At 39.4% G+C, this 10,201-nt stretch overlaps 1 protein-coding gene across 1 annotated transcript in view; it reads right to left on the reverse strand.

Moving 5' to 3' along the window:
• Nucleotides 1–1,784: 1,784 nt before the first annotated feature.
• Nucleotides 1,785–10,201, reverse strand: part of LOC106519473 (uncharacterized) — a gene marked incomplete at its 5' end in the record, with an annotated part of 11,710 nt that continues 3,293 nt past the window's right edge. Inside the window, 3 exon segments of the mRNA XM_014011175.1 lie at nt 1,785–2,196; nt 2,464–2,553; nt 2,648–2,762. Coding sequence (XP_013866629.1) covers nt 2,120–2,196; nt 2,464–2,553; nt 2,648–2,762 — 282 coding nt within the window.

The following is a 10,201-nucleotide window of genomic DNA, read 5'->3' on the forward strand; positions in this document are numbered from 1 at the left end:
ATGGATGATTTGTGAATTATTTAAAAGAGCAAATTATCTGACCTCGGGGCACCACGCTCTTAATTTGATCAAAGATTAACCCAGGAAAGAGACGACAACCTGTAACTTATTTTTAATCAAAAACATAATCAAAAACTAATAAATATTTGTCAGTTTGGTGATTTTTAAAAGAAAAATTTGTTCTTAATCTAAGAATGACTTATTTTATTGCATAGGTATGAAAGATTTTTTTATTCTGACCTGGGGAGTTAAATGTTGTAGGGGTTTTGGGTATATTCTAAAATGGATGATTTGTGAATTATTTAAATGTGCAAATTATCTTACCTCGAGGCACCACGTTCTTAATTTGGTCAAAAATTAACCCCGGAAAGAGACGAAAACCTGTAACTTTATTGTAATCAGTCTCACAATAAATGTACCCAAAATCGTTTGATGAGTTCTTGTCCTTATCAGAACCAATAATACTTTCATCAAGACACAAAAGTTACATTAATTTATGTTGGCACGTTCTCCACGGGCCATTTATTTACAGATTAAATGTATTCACAACTATGGTGAGTTAGAAGTGATGACATGTTGAACCAGGTAAAACTGAGTTTGCAATCACAAGTGAATAAACAAACAAACAAATAAAATTAATACTGAGAGGTGAGTTTGAGGTTTGGAGTGAGGTGAGGTGAGTTTTGCTTTTAGCTGAGGATTTAACTAAGGGGGTCCTAGTTAAATTAGGGAGAAAAATCATTTAGTTTACCAAATCTCATACAAAGATAAGAATCAAATTACGTCTGAGCACCTGTGTGTCACCAGGACAAATGTTCACTTTTACCCCTTTGTTCCGCCGTGTGGGTACCAGGAGGGGAAGTCAGTGATTGAAGGTCATCTCTGGGGTCATTTCCCAGGTAGGCTCTTCATACAAGCTGGATGTCAGGCGGTCTGCCTGTAAAACTCGACTGGTCCCGTGGTCAGAGAAGGGGGTCACTCCCTGGTGACGTCGTCGTCCGGTCCTCCCCAGGCGGCTGCAAGACTTAATTTAATTTAAACTTTGTAGAGAAAACAAACTAAAAATGACGCATGATTTACAATTAGCTTATTTAACTTCTATAAAATCAAACTCAGCTATTGAGTCGATATTAAACGGTAGCTGTTCGTTCAACCCAGCGGGAGATGCAGAAGGGCCACCATCCTGCCCAGCCCATGGAGAGGGGCTGGCAGGCAGGGTCTCTGCTGAGCTTCTGGAAACCTGTTTCTGGCTTCTGATGTTGAAAAGATCTCTTTCTCTCATGTCCGTCTTCTTCTGCTACTTCTTCTAAGAGATTGGGAGTGTGCTAAGCTTTTTAAAACCTCTGTTATGGGCGGGGTCATAGTTTTGGTTGGCCAATAAAAATGTTACACTTTATACAGGAAAAGTTTTTTAACAAATCAAATCTGTTTTGGAGGGAAAACTTTACTTCAGGACAAAGAAAAAGGGAGTGTTTTAGTTTAATTACAGTATCTTGCATCTGATTAAAGGGAGAGACATCTGCTTGCCTCAGTAAAATGAGTGTCACACTTAATTATTAAAATTCAAGTCTTAAGTTTCTAAGGATTAAATCAAGGAATAAAACACACATCTTCTTCAGGAAAACATTTCATCAAAACAATTAACACCACAATACGCACAGCTATTGAATGGTTAACTAAGCAAAACTTAGTAGATCCTTTATGGTCTTTTTAGTTCTTTTCTGTAAGAAAAATGGATTATATGACATTCTTTGCAATAAGACAGTAAACATTAGATACACTGATTCCTTTATCTTTTCTCCTTTTATTAACATTTAATGAAGAATGTAGGTCCTTTGTTCCCAGTCAAGCCAAAGAGTCTGGTTAAAGGCATTTATGATCCCTTTGAAGAGGAACCAACAGACAGTCCTGTGCTTACAGGGGATGGAAGCAACAGGAATGTGGCAATTCTTATCTATTAACAGTAAAGCATCAGGACGTCTGGTGGGGGTTTGTGTAAGAGATGTTAATTCGAGCCACAAAGGGAGTTCCATGCAAAAATCTTTAGAAAATAGTCTGAAGTCAAAGTGGGGTTTTTCGTCCTTCCTGAGCCGTTGTCATAGGAACAAGTGAAATCTAATCAGAAATGATTATTTATATGCAGGAAAATGCTACAATGTCTATCCTGTGGAGCTGCGTTGGGAACAAAGTTGGTTCCTGTGGAGAAAAATAAAGGACATGTTAAAGCAAAAAACTGGTTTTGTGAAGAAAAGAAAAAAATCAACTTATATTAGAGAAGTAATTGAGTTTAATTAACAAATTGGGGTAATAGATGATAAAATGAGTCTTTACTTGAAATCTTTTGAATAATTTATACAAAACAAGCTTCAGATTAAAACTGATGAAAAGTTTGTTCTGATTCCTCTTAAGTTAATTACTATAAGCAATCACATATGTCCATCATGTGTTTGTAAATAAAACTACCTCCAAAGTGAACTGGTCCAAAGTTTAAACTGGGGACCACACTGGGCTGCTCTGTGATAACTTCTTGTCTGTTAGTAGGTTGTGGTCTCACTGTAGAAAATGAAACAATAAAAAAGTTGTCACCTTCTTAAAAACCATCAGTTTGGTTGAAGCCTTTACATTAACATACAATAAGAGCTGTTACCAGAGCTCTGCTGTGGCTCCTTCTGCCTGCGCCTGACGCTGGGTTTTGATGGATCCTTGCAAAAGCCGTTTTGTCTTTGCAGAGTCGTGATTCGGTTTCTGACGTAGTCCTTCACGCCTTTCCAAGTACGGTTCCTCAGAGCGTGTGGCTCAGCCTCGAGGCAACGAACGCAGTCGTCTTTCTGAGGCAGCTTGTACTCTTTAATAAGATGCATCAGGTGTTTCTCCACGGCATGAACCTCTGCCTCACTCCATTTAGGTTTGGGTTTGTGTTGTGTGCCTGTAATGAAGAGAAAAAGAAGAATAATTAAGATTAAAACAATTTATGTGATTATTTCATAAAATCAGCAGTTCATCCTTAGAAATCAAAGATTCTGTTCATGTTAATCATTTGCATCTTTACTTTGTCATGGATCCAGACATTAAAATTTGTCTTTAAGCCGGGTTCCCACCAAACACATTTTGAGCAGCAAAAATGCTCCCAACTCCTCAACTTGGATGCACTGAAACAAGTTCGGTGTGAACGCAGCAGCAGACTAGATGCGCGCCTGAAGAGGAAGGAGTGTCTTGGCTTTTTCCGGTCTGTCTTTAATGACGGGTGAAATAAAGATAAAATAAAAAAATGGCTTTGCTTTATTTACTAAAGAGCAAGCAAACATTGTGCGCAGTAGATAATTAATTCACCAGATAATTTGAGGCGGTTTGTTCAGTTTCACCACTCCAGGAGCTGCGAGCTGACAAAATTTTATTTTATTTTTTTGTCCGGAGCCCAGTTTAACACTGCAGTCAGTTTAACAAGCCGCTGACCCACATTGGTGCTGATATCTCCAGCCAGAACACCAACTGCAGACGGTCGATTTCAGCTAAAGAGCTGCTGTCCATCTGTTTCGGGTTCAGGAAACTGTCACGTGGAAAAATTATTCTCTCTGATTGGTTGCTGCGGCGCGTCAAGCAGCAAAAGTTACATTTTTTAAACTCGAGCAGCGGCTGCTTTGGACGCGGCTAGGGTTGGGTATTGAAAGGATTTAAATCGATACTGGTGGTAAATCGGTACTTTGAAATTGTACTGTTTCCTAAACGGTATTTAAATCGGTACTTTAAAAATAAATAAACACACACACTCACACATAGGTTTATGAAGCAATGACTATTTCTGAGGCAAAGTCAAACTTGAAATTGACCAACATATTAACTTAAAACCATTAATAATTTGCCTTTGCAACAAATATTCTTAAAGCATCTGTTGTAGGTGGAAGTTTCTGCATCTTACTTTGTAAAGTGACACCACACTTTGGACCGTTTTGCTTTCAACATCTCAACTATAATATATAATATATATGTAACTGTTAACTGCAGCGGCACCTGTTCAGCCCCTCGCCATGAACTCGGTTCTACTCGATTCACTTTGGGTCAGGTCAGTTTTGCTCAGTGTCTGTGTGTCTCCACGCAGTGTGTCCCTCACTATGTGGGTGTGATAATGTGTGGACCGTCCGCAGCAGCTTCAACTGTTGTGTTAAAAAAATAAAATAAAATTTAAAAAGCCGTTGTGGTCTTTCCATTCGGACTTCACTACTTCCACTTACTTGCTCGCTCGCTCGCTCACTCACTCACTCACTCACTCACTCACTCACTCACTCATTCATCGGTTTGGCTAAGTGCTTGTGTAACGGTGCGCGGCCAGTTTGTTCGAAACCTCCCATGATCTGCACAGTTTCCTCTCCTTCACCTCTCTCCAGGAAGTGTTTACAAGTTCTGCCTTACCAAAAAGGCAGTTTTATCACTGCTTTCACCATTTCGTCGTATCGCACTGCGCGCTCGTATTCCTAAACAAAAGCAGTTCTCTCAAGGAGGAAATTTGCTGTCAGTCAATCCAAGTGTTAATCCACGGGCAGAATTCTGCTGACGTTAAAATCATAAGTGTGCTGTCCTCGCTTCTACCCGAACCACCGGAGAGGAAGTTCTGAGATAGCACGACTGTGGAGCGCGCTAGAAGACACGCATTGGGCCGAGACCGAGCCAACCCGCATCCGTGGAGATTGTGTGCCGAGGCTGTCCCTGTTAACAGTGAACACCAGAGGGTGCAAATTAACATCTTTCTTTGAGGCAGCGAAATAAAGCACCGAAGTTAGAGTTGTGTTTCGTTCTGTGTACTACCGTGGATGTTCACCCCGGTGCCATACTGGAAACGAGTTTCAGTACCCAACCCTAGCTATATCCACCCTGAAGGTTAATTTTGGACAATATCAGATGATTGGCTCTTTTAAATCAAAACAGAGAGCGTTGACAGAGAAGAGAAGGTAGAAATTACTCAGCCTGTAACTGAAAATATAGATGGAGGACAACAGAGTTGCTTCGTGGAAGAAGAACCTCAGCTTAGCCTGTTAGCTTTAGCTTTATCCCTGACGCTATCACCATATTAGCTCAGCGCTACACATTCTCCTCTCGTCACTGAGGTCCTCCATCCACATGACAGAGAGGGGAACGCAAAAATGACTCAGCCTGCAACTGAAAATATGGATGGAGGATCTCAGTTTACCTTGTTTGTCGCGCTAGCGCCGAGCTAATACATATAAGGCAATATAGCATCAGCGCTAGCACAAAGMCTAACAGGCTAAGCTGAGGTTCTTCTTCCATGAAGCAGCTCTGTTGTCCTCCATCCATATTTTCAGTTCCAGGCTGAGTCATTTCTACCTTCTCCTCTCTGTCAACGCTCTCTGCTTTCATTTAAAAGAGTCGATCATCCGATATTGTCCAAGCTTAACCTTCAGGGTAGGGCTGCACGGTATAAGCGGTAGGAGGTAGAAACGGTATGAAATTGACCTATGGTAAGAGATTTTCCCTCTACCGTCCTATCGTCAGTTATGTCATCGCACCAGCGTCAACGTGGCAGTGAGTGCAGCGACAACAGAGCAGGAGGAGTTGGTAGAAAAAGTTGGTGCTACGTCAGTGATTTGGACTTGGTTCAGATTTTAAAAATCGGATATTGAACAGAAAACAGTACTTTGCAAGATATGTCGAGTGATGGTAACGGCAAACAAAGGTAATACAAGCAATTTGGTTTACCACTTGAAGACGAAGCATGCGCTTGAATATGCCGAGAGCCAGAGGCTGCGCTCAGCTCAAACACCTGCACGGCCAGGCAGCACAGGAGGAGGAACCACAAAAGTGTCCCCCACTACACAACAGCAGACCTCAATTGCACAAGCTTTTTCAAAGGGTACGGTTTATGATCAATAGAGCAAGCGATGGGCTCTTGTGCAAAGATATGGTCCCTTTCCGAACAGTGGAGCGCAGTGGGTTTATAGATGGTTAAAACCCTTGATCCACGTTATGAACCTCCGAGCCCCAAGTATTTCTGCGAAACAGAAATGCCCAAACTATATTGCCAGCTCCGAGAGAAAGTTGAGAAAGAGCTTTGTGACTTTAAATATTATGCAACAACTACGGACTTGTGGTCGAGTCGCACTGTGGAGCGTTATATCAGCCTCACAGTTCATTACATTACGGATGAGTGGAAACTGGCCAGTAGGTGCTTGCAGACTTCGTATTTCCCTGATGACCATACGGGCGAGACAATAGCAGAAGGATTAAAGGATGTGTTGGGAGTCGTGGGGCCTCAAGGAACGATCTCAAGTGTGCATTACCACAGACAACGGCACAAATGTGGTGAAGGCAGTGGCGCTGAATGACTGGAGAAGACTGCAGTGCTTTGGGCACAGGCTACATCTCGCCATTGGTAGGTGAAAAATGTAACAAACTATAATTTGCATTTCCAAAACGTGTGTGCGCGCCAATTTATTTATTTTATCTGCTTTAAGTGATGTCTAAAGACAAGAAATTACATATAGCCAAATAATATGGACATTGATGAATAACATTTTTAATTTCACAATTTTACAATGTAAAATTATTCAGATGGTGGATTAATTTAATTTGGCTTGAAACTGAAAATAAGTCCATTACCTGCTAAGGACCATGTGCACGCTTAAGCCCCTTCAGGCCCCGTCACACTATAACATTTTAGGCAATGTCATGGCACAGTTTCGCCAGGGCAGAGATGGGGGAAATAAACGAAGTGGAAACTGTGTGGTCTCGGTCTCAGACTATTTAATAGAAGGATGCATGTGCAGAGAATGAGCAGAGCCGGACAGACGTGAATCGAAACGTCTGTCAAGCTCACGCTGACCCGGAAACAGGAAACAGACAATATATACATCCTGCTAACAAAATAAGAGCGTCAGAGATACCCAGGAACCAATGACATAATTACAAGTAAATGGGCCATAAGATTACATGAGTACATACAGTATCTAAAGAATCATGAGAAACAGATTATATAATGACAAGTTATCAAGAGATAAAGAACAGGACATGTCAAAGTAATGCAGTTAGGAAGTCAGAAGATATTCTTCCATCACAGGCAATTTATGCTAACTTAGAATTTTTTTTGTGTGTCTAAATTACTAATGTAAGTTATATTTGATAAATTTGTTAACATTACAGTATGTACCTTCCAGTTGATTTTATTAATTCCATCTCCAACATAGATGTCTTTTGAAATTTTCACAAGTTGGCATAAGTTGTCTAAAAACATTAGGGAGTGATGTTTCCCAGTACAATCAACAGTTAAAATAGAATTTAAAGCTCATGTCATGTCTTTGGATTCTGAGCAGTCTGCCTCATCAAAATTTCATTATTGTAACACATAACAATTAATCTTAACAATTAATCTTCTTGATTCTTCTGTTAGCAGATAACTGTATAGTATTTATATGTTTTGATGGAACAGATGTTTGATGGTCTGTGGATGAAATTTAAGTAACTTTTCTTTGTTTACAGAGAGAAGTGTGAAGGATCCTCGTGTGGAACGAGCAGATGGTGTGTGTAAAAGGACTGTGAGTGCCTTTTCATACACATGGAAAAGGAAGAGGGAATTGGCTGCTGCCCAGGCTGACCTGCACCTGCCTCCTCACAGGCTCATCACTGAAACACCAACGAGGTGGGGGTCACGACAACTTATGATAGAGCGGGTTCTTGAACAGGAGAAGGCCATATCACAGGTCCTAACAGGAGATAAAAAGACCAGATATCTGGTACCTACTTGGCAGGACATTGATGTTTGGGAATCTGTCAACAAGACCCTCAGCCCTCTCATGGAGTTCACAGATGCACTGTCTGGGGAGGAGTATGTCAGTGTGTCATATCTCAAACCTGTCCATCTGCTGAACAACACAGTTCTCCTCACTGTGATGGAGACACAAACCTGACAAAACACATGAAGATGACTATCCTCCAGTATCTTAATGAGAAGTACTCTGACCAATGATCTGCTGGACATAGCCTCATTTGTTGATCCACGCTTCAAAGACTCATACATAACAGATGACAGGAAGGACTACATCAAGACCAGAGCAGCAGCAGAAATTCAAGAACTGCTACAGATGGAAGCTGCACATACCACAGAGTCACCCCCACAAACAAGCACTGCAGCTACTGGTGAATCTGAGCAGACAGAAGCCAAGAAGATGAAACGAAGATCTCAGCCTTGCCCAGCTGCTTTGTCTGACAGAGATGCCATTGAAGTGGAGATAAAAGGCTACCTGCAGTCATTGGAGGTTGACGAAGAAACTAACCCACTAGAATGGTGGAGGCTGCACCAAGCTAATTTCCCAAGGGTAGCAAACCTTGCAAAGAAATATCTTTGCATCCCTGCCACAAGTGCTCCAACAGGAAAGGTATTTAGCACTTGTGGCAACATAATCATGTGCCACCAGTCCGCCTTGAAGCCTGAAAATATGGACGAGCTTATGTTCCTGGCAAACAACCTGTAAAAAAAGGTTAGGAACATGGGAAGCAAGTGAACTGGAAAAAATAATAAAGCTCGGCGTTTGTTTTCGCAGTGTTTTTTTTTTTTTTGTTAGTTTTGTTTGGTGTTTATTTTTTACAAATTTTTCTTAGTGAACAGTGAAAGTGTTTCTTCTTGATAATATTATCCAGTGACACTTTTACACCACAGAACAAAACCTTTTCTGTATACTTATTTATATTATCTATTTTTTGTGTGAGTTCTTTAAGAAGTTAAAAAGCTGTGTTGATAACCTTTGCACTATTTTGGAAAAAAACGCAAGCAAACAAAGTTAAGTGTTTTATTTGAAATATATTGCCTTGTGTTTATTCACTAAAAATATGTACAGTATTGTGTAAGGTTTCTCTTAAAATATCTGCAGCAGCTGCAACCTGAAAAGTTTAGTATTCAGTGGCAGTTTAACACTACAGAAGAAAAGCCTGTTCTGTGTACTTGAAATAGTTATTTCAGTTATTTAAGTTAAAAATTTAAGTTGATAACCTTTGCACTATTTTTGAAAAAAAAATGTTAGCAAACAAAGTTCAGTGTTTTATTTGAAATATATTGCCTTTTGTTTCTTCACTAAAAATATGTAAAGTGTTATGGAAGAGTTTCTCTTAAAATATTTGCAGCAGCTGAAACCTGAAAAGTTTAGTATTCAGTGGAAGTTTAACACTACAGAAGAAAAGCCATTTCTGTGTACTTGAAATAGTTATTTAGAATACCAATTTTATTTCTGTGTTAAAGATGCAGAAATTTTAGTGTTTAGTAACTTTTGTACCATTTTGGATATCAGAACCTTTTGCCAGTTTTTTGCCAATTGTCTTACAGACAATATTTTACTTGAAGTACTGGTAAAGACATCCTCCACTTTATTTTGATTTTGCTAAAAATTTGAGAAATGTTTTTGTTTGTTGAAACTGTTTTGCAATAAAAAATAAAACATTTTTTGTACTTCTGTTATGTTCATTTGCACTACAGGAAAGTTGCTGGATTTGATTAGGATTAGTTTTTTTGCTAAAGAAATGCTCTAAAAATGACATTATTTTTGCTTTTTATGATTTTATACCGCGATATATACCGTTACCGTGATAGGATTAAATTTATACCATAATATAAATTTGAGGTCATACCACCCAGACCTACTTCAGGGTGGATATAGCTTGCTAACACAGATGACCTATCCACGTCATCATTTACCCAGAATGCTTTGCGTGTAAATAAAATGGCTCAGTCCATGTTAAAATATATTTTAAAGAATTCACAAAACTGAACAGCCTACAGTATTTTTAGTCTTTATTTTACAGTTGAAATAAAGTTTTATCAAATAAAGTAAAATGTTACAACTAATCGTGGATCCCATTAACAAATAACCATCCGTTGTTCCAAATTTTTTGTATAACCTGTTCTGATTGTCTTTTGATTTCCCTCTGATTGTACAGCACCTTGTGAATCTTTTTCTATGAAAGGTGCTATACAAATAAAACTTTACTTTACTTACTATATCCTTCCAAATGCACTTAAAACCTGTCCAAACAAGCTATAAATCTATTAAATTACACACTAACAAACAATAATTACCTCCAGATTCCATGTCAGTATCGTCACAGGTCATGAGTTTATTTTCATCGCGCCGATGAACAGTCTCCGTGGCGTGACGAGGACGTTTCACATCTCCAACGACTGCCTCGTACTTTTTACTTTTACTGA

This window comes from Austrofundulus limnaeus, unplaced genomic scaffold, assembly GCF_001266775.1.
Source record: "Austrofundulus limnaeus strain Quisiro unplaced genomic scaffold, Austrofundulus_limnaeus-1.0 Scaffold77, whole genome shotgun sequence".
Taxonomy (NCBI): domain Eukaryota; kingdom Metazoa; phylum Chordata; class Actinopteri; order Cyprinodontiformes; family Rivulidae; genus Austrofundulus; species Austrofundulus limnaeus.